Source organism: Sinocyclocheilus anshuiensis, unplaced genomic scaffold (assembly GCF_001515605.1).
Source record: "Sinocyclocheilus anshuiensis isolate Anshui unplaced genomic scaffold, SAMN03320099.WGS_v1.1 scaffold1265, whole genome shotgun sequence".
In the NCBI taxonomy this organism is placed as follows: domain Eukaryota; kingdom Metazoa; phylum Chordata; class Actinopteri; order Cypriniformes; family Cyprinidae; genus Sinocyclocheilus; species Sinocyclocheilus anshuiensis.
This window is the reverse complement of record NW_015551081.1, coordinates 11,569-33,056: the sequence shown is the minus strand read 5'-3', so window position 1 is coordinate 33,056 and position 21,488 is coordinate 11,569. Positions and strand designations below refer to the sequence as shown.

Here is a 21,488-nt window from a genome sequence, read left to right as displayed (position 1 = left end):
CACAAAATACCTTCTTCGAATGTCAAAATAGCCTCCAGCAGGCCTGAAGTGGGGTTTACAAAGTACTCAGTTGTCATTAACTATTAAAAGTGCACAGCACCAGACTAAACACCAGATTTTGCTCCTCCACCTTCATTTATGACAGCATGAACACAAGGGTTTATGTGAAAGTGAGAGAATGTCCAGCACACTGTCACTCACGGTTAGAGCCAGCATCACTTCACGGAAGTTCCTGTTGCCACTGAGTCTCTTTTTCACCGCACGCATGGCATCTTTAGGCCTGTGGGGGCACACAGTTTAGATGATTTGACAACAGCTCACCATACTATATTATCACACGCACAACAGAAATTAACAGTATATTTATTCTAAGCGTAAGCTTCGGTTATGTTCTGTCAACATTACAGCCGACACTCTGAATTAATTTTGTTTGGCTGTCAATGTTTTTAACATTCATCGGCTGGGAAAAAAATGCTCTTAAAAACTGTTTATAGTTGTGGTGTGGACTCCACTGTTCTCTTTTATTGTATTTTTATTTATTTATTTTTTAAGTGAGACACTTACAGTTACACAATATTTTGGCAAATTTCACAAGAAAAAAAGGTCCAATGTCTATTGTATATAAATGTAACATGACACTCAGAAGTCACTTTTCAAACCGAGACCAAAATCTTCCGCCTTCACACAAAATTCCCAAAATAAAATCATTATTTTTGTTTTCTTTGCACACAAAAAGTATTGTCGTAGCTTCATAATATTATGGTTGAACTGCTGATGTCACATGGACTATTTTAACAATGTCCTTACTGCCTTTCTAGGCCTTGAACGTGTCAGTTGTGTTGATGTCTATGGAGGGTCAGAAAGCTTCTCGGATTTCATCACAAATATCTTAATTTGTGTTCTGAAGACGAACGAAGGTCTTACGGGTTTGGAACGACATGAGGGTGAGTAATTAATGACAGAATTTTCATTTTTTGCTGAACTATCCCTTTAATAATTACTTCTGTAGTTATCGCTCTTGGTGTGAACAGGCTTTATAGAGCTATTGATATGAACATACTCTATTGAAGTAGCTGTATCACACTCAATACAACTCTTTTTAGTTGTATTGCTCAGACTTAGGGTTAAGGATTTGAACAAACCCCTACAAGTAGCTACAGTAAAAAGCTGTTGATTTGCATCATAGACGTTTCTATGTTGTGTATTTCAGCATGACTGGATTGACCAATCAGTACCCAGGATCATAACTATCCATTTTATAACATGCAATTTAGCAGATCACTCTGTGAGCTCATGATAGGAATTAAAAGACTCAATCCGCCACTACCGAAAGCCCTCTTACAAAAACACACTGTAATTTATTGACAGGAAGTTCATCAACTCCCAGCTTTGTCTTTTCCCATGGTGGGATCAAAGCTCCCATGTCGTTTTTTTATAAGCTTTCGTAAGCAAGAACAACAACATCAGCTACTAAAAACTGAACTCAACGTAGAGACGATTTAACTGTAAAAATGAATAGAAGAAATTATGCTCAATATCGCACCATAGTTAAAAGAAGCAATCAGCATTTTTGATAAGGACTGTCATGAAGATGTCCGCCAACTGACTTGTCTTAAAAAGGAAATTTGCTCAGGCTGAAATTGCATACTCCCTCAGTAGTACTCCTTTTGAATAAGCAAGTACTTCGCAATCACTAAAAAGTATGTTATATTTAATATGAATGTATTTATTATGAATGAAATACAGATGTATTACATTTGCTATGTTGTCATTGGCATGTGTGCTGCTTCACTGCCATTCACAAATCGTCTAGGAAAACGGTAATCAGATTCGGATCTCGCAGGAAGCAGTTGGTCATCTGGTTAGGTTTCACCTACTTTTTTTTAATGAATAGTCTTTTCACATACTGTTTTTCGAGATGGTCCTCACTGCAGAACACAAGATCCAGGGGGCGTGGTTGGATCCAGATCCAACTCCTCCCACCTTACATATACCTAAACCCACCCGTCTCCACCCCCTGATCCCTAAACCCACCAATCTCCACCCCCTAGATGTGGATCCCACCACGCCCCCTGGATCTTGTGTTCTGCAGTGAGGGGCTACTGTGTTTTTCGCCTACTCGATACTAGGGAAGTATGTGACTTTAGATATAGTCATCATGTGCAGAAAAGTCTACCAGAGAGGAGGAACTATAGTAATAATCTCTTGCATTATGGGAAGTACAAAATAGCAGAAGTGAAAATCAAAACTGCATGGGACAGAATTGACTGGCAATTTGAATAATGAATACTTAAATGCACTTTCTATCAATATTATAGCCTAAGACCGCACTGTTCTAAATGTATGCTTAGTCTGGCATAATCTGCTTAAAGAGGCGCTTATGCAAATAATGGAATGCATCATTAAAAAACAGGAAAGATTGTTTACATTTTTGAAAACACCCACAACTTTGAAAGCAACAAGAAAAAAACAGCCCAAACAGAGTAGAGCACAACAGAGTCCTGTGTTCCCTCAAACAGAACAGAGACAAGCCTGTAGTGCCAGTCTGACGACAGAGTGTGTGAGAGAAAAAGAGAAAGTAAAGAATCATATGGAGTAGGAACAGCACTGTGACTCAGGATTAATCTAAGTGGTCAGCCGAGACACAGTTACCAAATAAAACTGCAAGTGTACTGTGACTACTTGTGACTGGTTTTCATCTAGCTGGTTACTTGACTACATACACTACCTTTCAAAAGTTTTGGGGTCAATAAGATTTTTTTTTTTTTAAGTAAAAGTAATTAATACTTTTATTTATAAAAGATGCATTAAATTGATCAAATGTGACAGTAAAGGCATTTGTAATATTAAAAAAGATTTGTTCAAATAAATGCTTTTCTTTTGAGCTTTCTATTCATGAAGGAATCCTTAAAACAAATAGTGCTGTCAAACGATTAATCGCATCCAAAATAAAAGTTTTTGTTTAGATAATATATGTGTGTGTACTGTGTATATTTATTATGTAAATACACACACATGCAAGTATATATTTAATAAAAATATGTTAGGTTTATATATTAAATTATATAATATCAATTATACGAATATATACATGTAAATATTTTCAATATATAAACTGTATGTGTGTGTATTTATATATACATAATAAATATACACAGCACACACACATATATTAATGTAAAAAAAAACTTTTATTTTGGATGCGATTAATCGCAATGAATCATTTGACAGCACTAAAAACAAATGTATCACGGTTCTGACAAAATATGAAGCAGAACAACTGTTTTCAACATTGGTAATAATAATAAATGTTTCTTGAGCAGCAAATCAGTATATTAGAATGATTTCTGAAGAATCATGTGACACTGAAGACTGGAGTAATGATGCTGAAAATTCAGCTTTGCATCACAAGAATAAATTACATTTGAAAATATATTCAAACAGAGAATGGTTATTTTAAATTGTAATACTATTTCACAATATTACTGTTTTTATTGTATTTTTGATCAAATTAATGCAGCCTTGGTGAGCATAAGAGAAAAAAAATGTTTCCTCTAACAGTTGTTGTCTTCCAAGGTTGTACATTTAAGACTATTTCTTCAAAAAAAAAAAAATAAAATAATAATAATTTTTTTTTTTTTTAAAGAAAATACAATGAAAGTAAATTGTTTGTACTTTCACTGTATAGACAAAACTGCAGAAGAAAGAAAGAGTCATAGAGGTTTTATGCTTCTTAATGTCAGCTTTAAACAGGGCCACATGGGAGTGTGAGAACCCATTAGAATGGAGTACAACGCTACGACAGCACATTCCCAGTCAGTCTGCTGCTCAGACAGCTCTGTCGTACTGAATGAGTCAGTGAGAGTCGCTGTGAGTCATCAGCAGGCGCTGTGTGCGAGTGTGTGTTTGTGTGCTGCTCTCTCACCCTTCCTCGGTCTCATTAATGATGTCACAGATCTCCATGTTGAGTGTCCAGTCTTCATTTTGCAGGGAGCCATCTGTGGCTTTCTCTGTGAGAAACAAACCACACACAGATCAGCGGGCCGTCTCAATTACGGACACAAACAAACACATGCAAGACAAAACATTTAATCCTGGTGGCTCAACACAGCGTATCAAAATCAATTATGAGTTCCAGCCACATGACCACATCTGGAAGTGCGTCCCAATCAACAGACTAGCAGTGCTCACTGCTCCCTATTCCCTGAAGACGGGATATCTGTTGACGGTCACGTCAACTGGCAAAATTCAAAACACCTTGCAATGTCGTCAAACACTGATGAAACGTAAACTGCAGTAGTTTGAGGTATGATGAGATAAAATACTTCTGTAAATAAATATAATATATTGATTTAATAAAAAAATGTGTATATAATACAACCATGGGTATTTATATAAATATCATTCTATTATAAATTTCAATTTATATAATCTGTCATATTTGAAAGAACTAAACTTGAGTATGTAAACATGATTAGTAGAACACTGTTAGATTATGATTATGATGCAGCAATGTTATTAAAAAAAGAAGCATCTAAAAAGGAATAGCTGCCTGAGGTGAAGCTGAGTGACTTTAAGCCAATAAACGGAAGCCTGTTCTATGACACATCCTATGATATTAATCAGATAACTTAGATACTAGGCATTTGATGGTATAAAATTTTCATGTTGTCATTAATTGCTAATGCTTTTATCACAGTATACGGTATAACGGTATTGAAATTTAGTTGCAAAAAAGTGTTGTCAAAGTATAACAAGTTTAATAACTTTTTTCTTATAACAAGAAGAACTGAACATTTACATACAATAAAGTAATACACAAAAAAAGTATAAAGTAAAAAAAATTCACACAGACAAAAGAATTATAAAGACCAATAAGTAACACTTTACAATAAGATCTCATTAGTTAACCTTAGTTAAAGGGTTAGTTCACCCAAAAATGAAAATTAGGCTGCATTTTACTCACCCCCGATGCATCCTAGGTGTATATGCCTTTCTTCTTTCAGACGAATCCAGTCAGAGTTATATAAAAAATGGTCTTTGATCTTTCAAGCTCTATCGTTGTACTCAGCGGGTTTGTACACGGAAGCAGTTCCGGGCGGATAACATATGAGTTCAGCTTTGCGCATTCGCCGGTGAGTCTCGTGAAAACCAACGTTTGTTAACAGTTGCAAAGGAAGCAAAGTTTTGATCTCTCAGCTGCGCTTCCGCGTTCGTCACTTCTGAGCGGCGCATGCGTAACGCTGAAATCATACGTCATCCGCCCGGAGCTGGTTCCTTGTACAACAGTGAGTGCAAGCTAGATTAAATTGAATATTATGTTTTAAATATGGTTATTTTTCTTACAAAAACGCATCGATTCGCTACAGGAGGCCTTTGTTTTTTTTAATGGAGGGGCGCTTTTTATTTAACTTCTTTTGGACTGAAGCACTGCAACACCCGCTGAGTGCCATTAAACAGCTTGAAAGATCAAAGACCATTTTTTAAATAACTCCGACTGGATTTGTCTCAAAGAAGAAAGTCATATACACCTAGGATGCTTTGAGGGTAGGGCTGGGCAAAAAATCGAATGTGATTTTCATGCGAATCTAGTCAGTAAAGCCGCTTCTGGTGATTAGTAGTAAATCTCCATCACGTGCTTTCAGATGGAGCGGCATTTACTACACAGAGCCATAGATCACTGACAAGCTACACAAAATCGCGTTCAAAATCGGCAATGAATCGCCTGCATTTTTCGCTTCGATTTTTTGCACAGCCCGACTTGAGGGTGAGTAATTTATGGCCTAATTTTCATTTTTGGGTGAACTAACCCTTTAATGCAGTCTCCTTACTGTTTTTCCCTGAACACATTCATAATCATTACTTCTGCGGTGCACTGTGGCAAGCTTTATGCGTGCGCTTGAGCGCTTATTAGGCTATGTGGGCAATTAAAGGCTCATTATAATGATTTAAATGGTTTATTAATAAACGTGCGATTAGTCGACTAATGCTTAAAATGAGCGACTACTAGTCGAGGGAAGCCCTAGAATTAACTAATGTTAATTAATAGAGCCTTAATGTAAAGTGTGACCAAACAATAAAGAATCAAAACATTTTCAAACAATATCTAGAGCATTTGTAATCCAGATTAAAATGTAAAAAAAGTTTGAAAATAAATAGCCTATTAAGTCTAAATATTTAAGTATTTGACGCTGTGATGAATACCACTGCGAATACAAAAATCTGAATGGTTATTTAAACCATTTAAATATGTTTTAGAAAGTAGCACAGCTGCTTTATTTACGGGGTTTCCGGGGTAACGGCTGCATTTCTACTGTTCATCGCCATCTGCTGTCGGAGAGTGAATGTGCGCTTTCATCCAGAGCATCTCTCACGCACTCTGCCATGCCCTTCTCATCCGTGCTTGTTTATATCAGAGTGTGCACGCATCTTTCACGCAGCATACAGCAGTGTTGTGCATTGTGATCAGTTGATGGAAAAAATATTCTTAAAATGCATCCAAAAAATCGGAATAATTTGTAATAAATAATTATTCTCTGTATTTTGAAGTAGCCTATATATTCATTACCGTGATATATCGCATTACCGAATACTGGCACATGTCTATTAGATACATAACATAGACGTACATAACATTACAACTTGCATCTCCACAAAAGGATGCAAATGCCAGTGAACTTTAAGTTACGCGCTATAGCAAGAGAGAGAGAGAGAGAGAGAGAGAGTGAGAGAGAGAGAGCTCCCGCCGTGATGCGCATTCATAACAGCGCTCTGAAACACGGGCAAGGAAAGCAGACAGAATTTACTAGCGATTTCACATTCGATAGAGTTCACATGCTATGTTTATGAAATGCCAGTGAACTTTAAAGGTACAGTAGGAGATCTTGGAAAATGCTATCTTTAGCCTGATAGCACTGAAAGCGAACGTCCCACCCTCCCTGCAAATCGCCGTCCAAAGCCACGCCCCCTGAACGCATATACGCTCACAGACCAGAATACAAGAGACAACATTACTACAATAGGCTACATCAGCGGTTCCCAATTCCAGTCCTGCGCAAATCCGTGAATGAATGTTCCAAAATGAAGTAAACTTCAATGGATATCCCCTGCTCAGGGAGTAGGGAGCAATGAACACTGTGTAGGGATCATATCGATCGGAACACAGTTCATGCACGTAGCTCACTTCTAACGAGATGGTTATCTGAATCGGGTGTGTTAACTAAGCGAGACATGCAAAATGAGTGGGGGGGCGCGAGGACTGGAATTGGGAACCACTGGGCCACATCATGTGTCATTCACCTGTGAGAAAACTTTAAAAGTACTACAATATCAGGAAGGAAGATCGGGTTGTTGATGTTTGCCTGCCATTCTCGCCTGGTCAGCTCATGACGTATCCTGTCTGCGCGAACCGGGTGCGCAGAGGTATGCAAATACATACGTTGACAGGCAGGGAGGAAAGCCAATTAAAACGCTCGGACCGAGCGTTTTGATTGGACGAACATTTCTTGTTCCTATGCCTTCCACAGAATATATAAATAGAGATAAATACATTTAGACCACTTAACTTAATGATCACTATTGCACCTTTAAGTTACGCGCTATATCGATCGAGAGAGCGAGAGCTCCCGCCGTGATGCGCTTTTATAACAGCGCGAAAGCAGACAGAATTTACTAGAGATTTCACATTCTATAAAGTTCTCATTACAATGCTATGTTTGTGGCAGATTTTTGCTATATTTTCATCTACATTATCAAGTGATTCCTGAAATCACCTGTGCATTTTCGAAGCCATACGAAGTACAAAAACAGTTTTAATTGAAGTATGCCTACTGTTGAACAAATATGACGAAAAAAGCACTTCTGCATTATTATAACATCAGTATTTTAAAAAAGAAACATCTAAAAGCAGTATGACCATCTCAAATAACTCAGTCAATATCGGGCATGGCATTTGAGCATGAAACTAAACGCATGTAATATGCAGCGCATTCAGCATGTTAATATCTATTATCGGACATTGCATTTGAGCATGAAACTAAATACTGGTAATATGCAATGCATTCAGCATTTTAATAAATGTTAATATCCCAACGCATCCTATATTAGATTAATCAGATATGTATGTAGCTAACCCAGACATCACTACGGGACTTTGAAGCCATGCTTCTCTCTCTTCTCACGTCTATACTTTGGACCGCATGCTGTGGCAAGCTAAACAATCAGAGCTCAGGGTGCCGCCCGTGCTGATATAACCATTTAGAAAAAAAATTACAAATGTTCCATGATCATCGTTTTCATGATTGATCATCACTGTCACGGCCGAATACTCGATCACTGTTGCACATCCCTAAAATAAATGAGGATTGGAAAAAATAAATTCACAGATCTATTGCAAATCAATGTGAAATGTCATTTATGCACCACTATTGTCAACAAAAGTTATTGCAAAATATAATGACTGTTTTCAAAAAGTTTCCTGAACACTCCCCCGGTCAGTTGAACAAATATACATGTTTATACAACAGTTCTTTCTGCTTCTCAAATATGATTGGCTGAAAGGAGTGCAATATTCTAGTGATAACATAACTCAGAAATTTCAACCACTCATGAACCCGTCGAGAGCAGCCAGTTACATGCATAATACACAATACAGTGAGCTTTTAATACAGTAATACAATAAGCTTTCCATGAAGCAACTCAAAATTCCTTCGTTACTAGTTCTAAAGTGACATTTTCGAATTAGTAACGGAGGCTTGGACTCAGCTGGTAAACTGTCAACTTGAGATTTAAATACGTGGCAGAAGGAAGTAGTTCTATATATGCACAGTGTTACTTGCAAAAAAGTACTTCAAAAGCTAGTCACACCAGTTAACTACAACTAAAATCATGGAAATTGCTAATTAATAAAATAAAAGTAAACTGAAATAAAATATTAAAAATATGCAGTTATTTTATTTCAGCTAGTTTTCACAGTAATATTTCTCATTTTAATTTTAGTTTAACCTGATGTACTAAAATACTGAAATAAAACTAAACAGACATTAGACGCATAACAAAAAATAATAAAAATGATAAGATTGTAAGGATCCACCCGCCAGCCCAAAAAGCAGAATCCAGCAGCCTGGTCGAAGGTTTAATGCGTATTCGGTCTTTTACTTGCGCTTCTGAATTTATCAGGACTTAGTTTCAATTTTGTCTAGCTCCGTGTTCAATCTGACTCCAATTTCAAGTGATCAGTTTTTAATTAGAAATATTGCCTAAACTTAATGATCACAAATATTGATTGTATATTAATTTAGATATTTGATTATTCCGGACTCAATACTTTCGATTATCCGTTCACTGGGGACCTAATGTCTCTTTTAAGTCTCACGCTGGCCTTACGTGGATCTTACGATCACAAACTCGCCAGTCTGATGCTAGTCAGAGGGTGTAGGTAGACTAATACCTATTTTGCCTGCCGCCTACTGCTTGCTTATGACAAAAAGTGTAATTCACTTAGTCCTTTCCCGTCCCAGACCTGGGTGGTTTACACCTCAATGGGAACAGAAGGTAATTTACATGGAAGAGCCTGAGAGAGGGCACTCCCATTACAGTAAGCAAAATATCTCTTAACTCTTAGGATCTGTATTATCTTTTAGTCTACTTTTGTAAGATTAAGACCATTGTACCACTCGCCCTGAGACTATTCAAATGATACCAAACATGACTGTAAATCTTATTTGCATTCATATAGAACATTATACTATTGCCCATTCTGAGTGAATCAAGTGGAGGGAGGAGATGAAAAGGAACTGATGCATATGTGAGAGAGGCGTTTCCTGCACCACCACTCTGTGGGGTTTCTCTAAGATGCCCGTGTAAGTTTGTATTGTCTGTTTCTCAGGAGATCAAAGTATCTGAGTTTCTTTTATCCTTACAAGATACAGTTACAAAAAAGGTCAAATGAAAATATAAAATTCAAACTCTTAATAAAAACTACATAAAATCTCAATGATACTAAAGTAACACTGTCACAAAAATGAGAGATGCAACTTTCAGTTTACTCCCCATTACTGCTTCTTTCTGAAACACTATAAGAAAAGATCAGCGTCTAGCAGAAGAGATTTCAACTTTACTGCCGTCCATCTGCGAGGAGGCTTGACCAGGCCTGCCCTGGATTATTACTTAATTGTCAGATGTCATTTTCCTCACTGCTTTACACAACAGTAGCGCAGGTAAGGTTTCAAGTCAAACTCCAAGGTGTTCTTTTGGTAGAAAAGACACAATGGGACAGCGAGTACTATTAGAACACAGAATTCACCAGCAGGTGTTTCAGAATTTTTTTAACATTTACAGTTACTTTTAGGAAGAGCGTGATGAAATAAGATCTAGTTTCACAATCTTTTGAAATCAGGTGTGAAGTAACATGGGTGTGATTCTCGTACATAAGAGCTTGCAACTAAAATGTGCTTTCACATCTCTGTGTTGCCACAGAGCAAAACATGGTTTTATTGAGGATACACTTGAGTGAGATTTTACTGTGGCTCAACCTGAAGCTGGCTTTGCTGAGTGACTCAGGATAAGGGTGGGGACAGATGACGAAATACAGCAAAGGAGAACTGAGCGAGCTGATGACATGTTCACAATCTGACCATCTGCCTCTAAACCTCATTCCAAACTCAAAACAACCTCTGTTTCCTGTACACTCAACACCACTGAAAAACTGTGCTGAGAGTTTCACCATCGGACACAAACGTTTTTTTGACAGTTTCTAGACTGATTTTGAGGGAAAATCTATGAAATTCTCTGAATTGTGATATAAAAAAAATGTGTGAAATGAAATTAAATATATAACAAACAAGCAAAGACCTCATTAAGTGGACAAAAAATATATATATTTTTGTCCCTTATGGAAGCTTGTTTACACCATAGTATACAAAATATTTTTTTCTCAAAATTGCAAGTTTATATCTTAAAACCTTTTCTCTCAGAATTCTGAGTTTACATCTCTCACAATTATTGTAAAACAAAAAGAATCAGAACTGTGAGAAAAAAAAAGTTGTAATTACCCTGTATTCATTCATTCATTCTGGAAACAAGCCCCTGTTAAGTGAAAAGTGAAAGTGACGTGACATGTGGCCAAGTATGGTGAGCCATACTTGGAATTAGTGCTCTGCATTTAACCCATCCAAAGTGCACACACACAGCAGTGAACACACACACACCGTGAACACACACCCGGAGCAGTGGGCAGCCATTTTTTTGCTGCGGCGCCCGAGGAGCAGTTGGGGGTTCGGTGCCTTGCTCAAGGGCACCTCAGTCGTGGTATTGAAGGTGGGAGAGAGCGCTGTACATTCACTCCCCCCACCTACAATCCCTGCCGGTACGAGACTCAAACCCGCAACCCTTAGGTTACGAGTCCGACTCTCTAACCATTAGGCCACGACTTCCCCCGCAGTTAGTTAGTAAGTTAGTTAGTTAGTAAGTAATCCAGTTTAGATTGACCCTAAAGGTAACAACCGTCACAATATTTGGATAATGAGGTCAAAATAAAATGAGCATGTATAGGTGATCTAGGCCTATATAGCTGAACCAATGTGTCTATTTGAAGCATTGACAAAATTCTTGCTAAGTGCTAAGACCGCTGACACCAAAATAACATGAAAAGTCCTCAGTGAAAAAAATTATTACATACAGTGCCTTCTCCTACGGCAGCAAATTTAATTTTTCTTCGTGATATTTAGCGCAAGGTAATCAGGAAGTGACGATTTTGTTCTCTTCAACTCACTGGATGAAAATGGTGCTTTATTCGCAAATGTTTTATGCGATATTACAATTTTGCGCATAAGTTTAATTCGTAACTTTGGATGGAAACATAGCTACTGAAACTTCTGTTTATCAAGATATAATCAAATGTGTTTCTGCAAGTCTGCATTTTGGTAACATACATACAACACCTACTAGTTTCCAAGTTTGACTATATTTGAGTCACTACAGGGTGGCTGACCACAGATGTGTGAAACACCAACCAAATGCAGAGCATGCAACAGTTCAATCTCTCCACAGAGTATGTTCTGAACGTTTAAAGTATGTTCAAAAGTTTGGGATAACTATGATGTGTTCTAATGAAGAAACAAACTCATCTACACCTTGGATGGCCTGAGGCTGTGTACATTTTCAGCAAATGTTCATTTTTGGGTGGTTTCTTAAAATATACAGACTACACCAAAGTGTCTTTTACAATTGGACCAAAACTCCCATCAATCCACAGCGCTGGACATCAGCTTGGCAGTACCAGTGAACTTTCGCTCAACAAACTGGGAAGTGTCTGGAGCATAACACCGCTTTCACGGCTGGGTGAGGCCTCTTCCTGCAGTCTGCAGAGCCGCAGGAAATACTTCATGCCTTATTCATACCCCTGAGCTGCTCTTCTGTCAAACTGACAGATGTGACGAGGCGGAGAGAAGACTGCTGCTACTGTCTGCTTGCTCACCAGACACAAGAGCAGAGTTCACAGCAGCACTCTTCTTGCTCTCCTGTCCTACAGCATGTCTGCTTCACCTACAGGCTGGCTGGAAGTTGTTCTGTTAAGAAGATATCGGCTGAAAAGGCTGCAGTCTCACCTTGAGAGTGCGTATAGGAAAGAGGAAGAAGACAAAACTAAACAAAACTGGAAAACCATAAGTACAGCTGATATCTCAACATTTGGACATTTTGAGATGATTAGCTTAAAAGAAGAGTGTCAGCTCCACATCTACTTGCACCATTTTTTAACATGTCAGCTGAACGAAATGAAAGTTCTGTCATTATTTTCTCACCCTTATGTCTTTCCAAACCCAAGACTTTTGTTCATGTTCGAAACAAAAGTGAAGATATTTTTAATGAAAGCAGAGAGATTTCTGCCCATTGAAAGTACATTCCAAACAAGAAGTTAATAAAGAGACTGTAAAAATAAAGCATATGAATCGAGCGGTTTAATCCAAGTCTTCTGAAGAGACATAATCACTTTTAGGGATGCACCGAATATTCGGCAACCGAAATTATTCGGCCGAAAATAGCAAAAAAATCTATCCGGCCGAATAAGCGAAAAGGCCAAATAATATGTACCGAACAATGACTAACGCGATCAAATAGAGGCACGCACTAATGCAGAAAACATGACGGCAGTGTGAAAGTATTTAAAACTATCAGAGAAAGACGCAGAAATCATTACAAGCACGAAGCACCGACAGCGAGAGACTGTTTAGTGCTGCATCACGTCTCTGATGAGAAGAAGAGGTGGCTGATGCTGGTGGTTACTAGGTTACTGTATGATGATTGAAATCGCGAAATGAGAAGAAGAGGTGGCTGATGCTGGTGGTTAGGCTACTGTATGATGATTGAAATCGCTAAATGGCCTTAAACGATTAGTAAATAAACTGCAGAATGTTATATTTTCTAATGCATGCACGAATTGCATGCATTCTGACAGCGCTGCACGAGCTCGCGGCACCAGGGTTCAAAGTCCAAAGCGCGAGGAAAATCTGCGCTAAAATTTTTTGTGAATTTTTATAAAGGCATGTGACAATGTGATACGTGCGACAAACCTCTTCCCAAATTTGTAATGAGAATCATTTATAAATCTGCATGCTGTTGTCAACAAAAAGAAGCACTGAGATCTTCCTGCGGGTTTCTGCCAACATAAAAGTCGAGAAAAAGCAACAACTCCATCGACATCCATAAATGATAGTATTGTAATTTTACTGTCGTTCTGTAAAATAAAATAAAAAAGCAAGACGATAATAATGATAATAATAATTACCCTACAACAGCTCTATTAATACATTTATTATAACATTCACACACAGTGTTCAAATTTTCTGCTCAGCAACTTAAATTGTGCTTTGTTGTATAATGTCTGCTAGAATGAAAAAAAATGTTCAGTGTTAAGTAAATATTTTTAAATTGTTGTTTTGTAATTGATTTTTTATTTGAAAAGCAGGACAAAACAGTAAAAAGCACATTTTGGCAATTTAATTAATGCAATGGTGAACAAAAAAAAAAAAGGCAAAATCGGCCTACATGGGGGAACAATGTGAAAAAACGTGTTCAGTATTCGGCCCAGTGTTTCATTTTGTTCGGCTTCGGCCAAGAATTTTCATTTCGGTGCATCCCTAATTCACTTCACATCACTTTACAATACATAATAAACATTTAATTTAATAACACATACACATTGACTGTGTCTCTTCAAAAGACTTGAACGAAACCGCTTAATTCGTGTTTTATTTTTACAATTTCTTTATTAACTTCTTGAAGCTTGAACATTTTAATTGAGTGGACTCTTAATAAATGGAGATAGATAGATGTTTTCTTTAAGTGAATGCAAAAGTATTAAGCAGCACAACTGTTTTCAATATTGATAATAATAACAACTGTATGAAATGAGAACCAAATCAGCATATGAAAAGGAAGTTTTGCTGGAATAAATGTTAAAATACATTATATTATATACAATTCTATTATATAAATTCAATTATATTGTATTATATTATATAATTATATTTTCATTTTAAAATGTATTAAAACAGAATACCATTATTACTTTGTATATCTCACAATATTACTATTGTTACTGTATTTTTGATCAAATAAATACAACTTTGGTGAGCATAAGAGATTTCTTTCAAAACCTTTCCGACTTCAAACTTTTGAATATACAATTTTCTTATACAGATTAAAAAAAAATAAACATAAAACAGCTGTAAAAATGACTTAAACAGCTTTACAACTTAAATAATACATATATTTTAACAGAAGAATTAATGTAAGTGCTTTAATAATACTATAATTCACATTTCTGCTTTTAAATCCTCATTTACATGTACCATGTAATCTATATTTTAGTTTTTTTTATTAGGAAAAAGAGGGAGGAGATGGAAATATCTGTTTGCTGCAATCAGCATTATGCCACAAATGCTGTAATCAGCATTATGCCACAAATGCTGTCAACTTAGCTTCACTTGAACTGAACCCAGAATATTCCATTAACAAACCAAGCAACTTCTTATGGTAAATCCTCCAGTAATCTCCTCAAGAAGATTTGTTGCATGGAAGACTGAAGACAATAAGTAAATGAACAAGAGCAAGAAAATAATAAAAACTGGACAATATTGTGTGCTGGAAAATGTTAGAGAGGTAGAGAAAGTGAGCGGAAAACAGGCAAGACACATGGCTGAGTACAGCCCTGCGGCGGGAGACAGCGAGTGCTCAGCCCAGCTGGCCCAACGCTGGATCACGTGATCCGGCCGTACCAACCTCTGCCAAACACCACACGGCCACACAGCCAAACCTGCACACATCAGTGCTTCCTGAAACTGCTGAACATACAGAGAGGTTCATGAATGACTCTTGATTCTTTTTTTAATGAACTGGTCAAAAAGACTGACAAGCTTCTAATTTAGTCTATCAAATCCATCACTGAATGAACTGACGGAAAGCAATGTAACTTAAAGGAACACTCCACTATTTTTGAAAATAGGCTCATTTTCCAACTCCCCTAGAGTTAAACAGTTGAGTTTTACCGTTTTCGAATCCATTCAGCCGATCTCCGGGTCTGGCGGTAGCACTTTTAGCTGTAGCTTAGCATAGATCATTGAATCTGATTAGACCGTTAGCATCTCGCTCAAAAATGACCAAAGAGTTTCGATATTTTTCCTATTTAAAACTTGACTCTTCTGTAGTTAAATCGTGTACTAAGACCGATGGAAAATGAAAAGTTGACTGGGGACTATTTTCAGGTGCTGCGTAATATCATTGCGCCTGCTGCACCCATGGTACGGCAGCACAAACTGTTTAACTCTAGGGGAGTTGGAAAATGTTCCTTTAAGTATTATTTATATACTAATATTTGTTAATATTTTCAATTACTTTTTATTTTATAGTAGTTTTCATTTTAATTTTTAAAATTATTTTATTTTTTAATTTTTAGCAATTTTGTTGTGCTTTTCATTTTATTATTTTTTTTAATATTTCTGTTAATTTTATTTTTATTTCAGTTTTAATTTGAATAATTTGAGTACTTAAACTTATTTTATCTCAGTAGTTGCAAAGCAACATTTCTAATATTCATTTAGGCTAAGTTTTTCATTTAATATTTACATATTATTTCAGCTTTATTTTAATTATCAAAAAAGATTTGTAATAGTTTCAGTTTTAGTTAACAATAACACCACTGACCACAAGTCATTACTTCCAGTTACAGACTCGTGAACAACAAGTTTGTGAACGTGTGAAATGTTAGGATCATGAGGTTTAAATCAGTGATAAAATGTTTCATTAAGATACTTGAAAACATTTTTTAAATATTAATAATTGGCTAGTATGTAGCTCAAGTACTTTCATATTGGGGGGAAAAAAATTATACAGAAGTTTAATTACAAGATTTCTCAAGAAAGTTGGTTGCCAGCGAGATATTTTAGTCATGCTAAACACTTAACAACCACTTCAAATTCCAAAGCTATTTATGTGAAGCCTCATTAAGTCCTTGTCTGTGGTTTCCTTCCTTAAAAGTTCATGCCTCGGTGGGCCAGTTTCAGACCTGAATAACGTCCACTTTGGTCTGAAAGGATTGGGACCCAACACTTTTACCATCATCCTTTAATCTCTCTGAGGACAAACATAATCTTGTTATCACCACATTAACAACGTGACCTTACAGAACATGCTATAGCTCAAAATAACAGCAAGACATGTCTGAGGAAACCATTTCAAGTGAACTCAGAGGTCCATCGGTAATAATCTAATATTAAAACTTAAAATGTAGGCTGACAACAGCCTTTCTCGGTGATACTGGTTCAGTTTGGTAGCTAGTTTGGCCTAGACTGATGTGACAAATTACAAGGATCTTCCTTCTATTTCTTTGCATTAAAAACTTATATTAATTTAGTTTTTGCGGTGGTTACTGGTATCGACTCTGTTATTGTGACACAGCCTTATCTATTTCAGAGCTGCTGATGACACAGGAAATGAATCAGGAACTCTGAAGCGTGCCTTGCCCATATTAGTACCAAATTTTTTCAAATGCTCCTGTGTTTCTGTGTGAGCGCTCGGTGAATAGCGCGAAGCGATGATCATTGTATCCAATCACAGTCATATCTGTTGAGTGCGTGAACGCATTGGCCAATCAGCACTGTTTAAGAATCCGCTCAACAGTGCTCAAATCTTAGCGGGAAATGGACGTTTTTTAAATTTCAGTACCGACTGGTACGTAAGTCGGTACTTTTGACAACACTAGGGCCTTTCGCACCGCTTTAGTTCCAGAACTAAATGTACAGTACTAAAGTACTGGGACGATATTGCGCGAACTATTTCCCAGTACCATTAAAAGGGTTACATTCGCACCGACAGTGTGTACTAGGAAGTGACGTAAGCCAGTCGACAGCGATGTCATTTGTGCGCGTCGTTTAACAACGGAAACAAAGAAGAACAACGTTAACAACAGGAGGATGGAGGACGCTGTGATCGGAGCTGTGTTTTTGTTGTGTCTCACGGGTTTCACAATAATGGACATGGAATGTCGACGTATACGTAAAGCGATTGAAAGAACGGAAAGGAGGACTAAGAATCTCCAACGACAACTGGCAGTTCTACATTTGCTACAAGTGCCTGCACTTCAGCATCCGTCCATCTATCGCTGTTCTCCATACTTGCGAAATAAGTGGACACAATGTTTACAGTATGTTTACACGGCGTTTTAAATCATGGCGGGTGAGGGCGTTTTCGTACGCGTTTGGCCGATCAATGTCTACTTATGTCACGATTAGTACCAGTTGTGCTGGTTAGACCCTGCGCCGGAGTAGGAGCTAATTTGGTTCTCGAAAAAGGCAGTCCGGTACTAAAATCGCACCCAGTTCCGGCGGTGCGAAAACTCCAAAAAGTGGGTAGTTCCACAATTAGTTCTGGTACTATGAAAAGGTTCCCGTGGTGCGAAAGGCCCTACTACTGTCACTTTGTCTCCTCTACTAACTGAAGACTCTGCTCTAACAACAGTCCTGTACAAGAGCTGAGTGATGGAAAAAAAATAATACCTGACTCATAATGAAATGCTCATCTGTTAGAATGTTGTCCTGTGGTCAGCACATCCTGAACCTGCAGGATCAACTTATGACCTACAGGCCCGAGGCTGGAGACGTGTGGTGCTGAGAAATAGTGAGCCGCTGTTCGCAAATTGTTCCCAAAATCAAATCAGAGTGTCCATAATACAATTCACCCTCTTACGTACTTATGATGCCGCGACAGCTGAGAGAGACTTTGTTCACTTCTATTTTATTTAATAGTCTTTTCCTAAACTTGTCATTTTCTCACATCTTGCAGGGTGATAGTTAATCAGTTTACATCAACATGGTCTTGGGTCTCAAAAGCAAAGGAGGGATTCTTATTTCAACATTTGAACATGATACATAGTTCATTAAAATAAAACTGAAGTCTAAAATAATATAACTGCAATATAATGGCTAAGCATTCACGTCTGGATTTGCATGCTTGAGAGCATGTTTTGGCCTAAAAGTGTGGTCGCATTAGTGAAATTCTGGCGAAACATTGCAGGCCAAAAAAGGCACATTGTTTATTATAGCATTAGCAATGTATAAAGCACAGCTCACACAGAAGTCACTTTTAAACCAAGCAGATTTTTGTTGCTCAACAAAGCTAATTTGCATGACTAACTTAAACGAAATTCGGTATACAGAACACCACTGTTTAAGATACAGACAAATCATACAATTTATTCTGGTCTCAGAGATTTTAATGCTACCTAGGAACTCCAGTCAAATGCACACACCGCAAACACACAATAAAAACTTTCAAATGCAAACAAAACTGCCAAACATAGATTTCCTCGCATAACCGCTCATGTAAAACAGGGACAAAGCCAAGTCACAGTGGTTAAAGACGCTACATGTGCACCAGTTTGCACACCCTGTAGTCAACAAATCGAAAGTCACATGACTGGATCACTGCTGCTTTATTACGCTTGTAACCAAATTCAGGACCAGACATGCCAACACAAACTGGTTTTCCGACTCATCAATAAACCGCACGTCAACTATTAGTGAAAGCCACTATGAAGTGAACCTGAATACTAGTTGTCAACAAATGAAACGAACATTAACTTTTCAACTTCACGATTTTAGGTTAAAACTAAACATAGGCTATTTAAAGAAAAATTATGTATATTCAAGGTCCTGTAACTATGGGGTATAACAATATATTGTGTCAGATTATTTTAATAATAAAATCAATTAATAATATATGACAATATTTAAAAAATATATAAAATATTATAAAAAATGAATACAAAAACGAAAATCGTGGCTAGCGATTATATAAACTTCACCCAAAAAGGAAAGTTTGGACAGACTTAATTGAAGCTTTTATTGACATACAATGATCAACACTCACACATCTGAGCTTCCATCTTTACTAATTATTATGAATAAATTAAATTCTAGCCTATTAAATATATTATTTAATAAAATACATTATATAAAAAATATATATGTTAGCAGAATCATTAATATTTTTATTCTGGTTAATGAACAGTACTTTTTGTTATTTGTTTATCATACATCTAATATTTTTTAAACCTATTTTGGCTTTGTTTAAATTACTGTAAGGGTATCATTTTATGAGATCAGTATCATGCATTTAAAAAAAAACATGTATTGTTACATCCCTCAGCAGTGACAGTATTCTTCATGTAAAACTAATATATTATAAGGAATTTAATGATTATCAAAATACCATAATGACAAACTGTCAAACCGATGCATTACAGCACTAAACAAAGTATTACATGTTTGAGAGTAATCAAAATTAGATATATACACAGAGGTGGTACCGCCATGTAAATTGAGGTAGTAAATTAAAATGTTAAATAAATGTTATAAATGTCCTAATGTTAAATGCTAGAGTGAAGGTGGTCTGATTGAGTCCAGACAGAGACTTCAGTTTCTCCTTTCAGTCCAACTCAGACTGTTACCGAGTAAAAACCTGCTGGCGAAACACTCTCACTCTCTAGTTATGAATTTTCCAAAAATGAAAACAAATGAATAGAGTTTCCTAGTAACATATGTGTGTTTACACCGGATGAAGAAGCTGGCTAGCACATCATCTAATTTAGCTAACAGTGCTGTCTGTATGATGCTGCCAGCTAATACACACATTTATAGCATTTTAACACGAGCAATTGTGGCCTATTAACTATTATAAAAACACAAAAAAAGAAGAAGAAGAAGCTATTATAAGCCGCTAACTCACCAATGCACTGGCCAACGGGAGTGCTGTACGGATTCCCCAACAAGAACTCCATCTTGATGACAACAATAATCCACCGACAGCGAGAGGCTGGCGGACAGCGCGCGTAAGCCCCGCCCAGAGCGCTGTTTGATTGGTCTAGACAAACGAAACTTTTAATAGATTGGTCAATACTCCTGTTCATCACGGGACTCAAGTTCCTCTTAAAAAGGCTCTTAAAGTGCGAAAACGTATGGAAACGACTTTAGAAAAACATAAATTCCAGTTCACATGAATTTATGGGCATGTTTGCTTCACGCAATTATGTTATTTCATCAACATGTGGTGCATATTGTGCACGTGAAATATTATCGTATTTCTAACAGATCCACAAATTAGCTTTTAGGTCCATGAAGGATCTTACAAATGTAAATAAAGTCTTACTCGAAAAATATCGCTAACAGTTAACGTTATATGGTTCATTATAGCTAACTAACTAACTAAATAAGCGAAACAAGTGATACATTGATGCCACAGAAAGTTTCTACTATCATATCAAATAATTAAAATCAGGTTCAATTAAAAAAAAAACTAAAAGTAACGAAATTCTATTTTAATTATTTTAGCCCGCCTCAAAGCTACTAAAATCTCCGGAAGTTGCAAGCGGTTGTCTGCGGTTGCTAAGCAACTGCGTTGGCGTCCAGCAGACGTGTGCTTGTTCCAGGCAGGTCTGTTATCAACTGAGAGTTTATTACCAAATATGAGCTTTTAATACAGAAAAAAATAACCTTTGAAATGATGACTGATACAATGTTTTGACAGATTTTATGGTGACAGGTCTCCAAAATAAGCAATTGCTTTATAGGCACAAGATACTGCGTAATTGCGTTTCTGATCTCCGTAGGCCGTGTGTGTCTGCAGGTAATAAACGGTTTCCAGTCACCAGAAGCAGTGGAAAATGAACTGGCAACAGGATGAACCTAAAGTAATAGACGAGGAGACGCTAAAACAAGCAATTGAGGAACAGGGACCTCAGGGACAAGCTGGAGATATATCCAAGAACGAGGGCATCCAGTATGAAGACGTGCTACAACTAAGACTAGACTACAGGAGTATGAACATCACTGATCATTTCACACCTGAACTGTATCATTTTATTAAACGAATTCAGTTAATGTTTAATATAAATCTGTGGATATTTATTTATTTATTTTTTAAGCATATTTTACCCC

At 36.9% G+C, this 21,488-nt stretch overlaps 2 protein-coding genes across 8 annotated transcripts in view; one reads left to right on the top strand and one right to left on the bottom strand.

Annotated features, from left to right (window-relative positions):
• The window catches only part of tom1l2a (target of myb1 like 2 membrane trafficking protein a), a 37,358-nt gene extending 17,014 nt beyond the window's left edge, over positions 1–20,344 (bottom strand). For all 7 annotated transcript variants that reach the window (XM_016452555.1, XM_016452558.1, XM_016452560.1 and 4 more), the window contains exons 1-3: positions 20,281–20,344; positions 3,926–4,010; positions 202–280 (exon numbers count right to left, since the gene is read on the bottom strand). In XM_016452555.1, coding sequence (XP_016308041.1) covers positions 202–280; positions 3,926–4,010; positions 20,281–20,332 — 216 coding nt within the window. In that variant the 5' untranslated portion in view covers positions 20,333–20,344. The remainder of the gene's footprint in view (positions 1–201; positions 281–3,925; positions 4,011–20,280) is intronic.
• A 584-nt stretch (positions 20,345–20,928) lies between these two features.
• The window catches only part of drc3 (dynein regulatory complex subunit 3), a 5,176-nt gene continuing 4,616 nt past the window's right edge, over positions 20,929–21,488 (top strand). The window contains exons 1-2 of the mRNA XM_016452571.1: positions 20,929–20,984; positions 21,178–21,368. Of these exons, the coding sequence (XP_016308057.1) occupies positions 21,215–21,368 (154 nt within the window). The 5' untranslated portion in view covers positions 20,929–20,984; positions 21,178–21,214. The remainder of the gene's footprint in view (positions 20,985–21,177; positions 21,369–21,488) is intronic.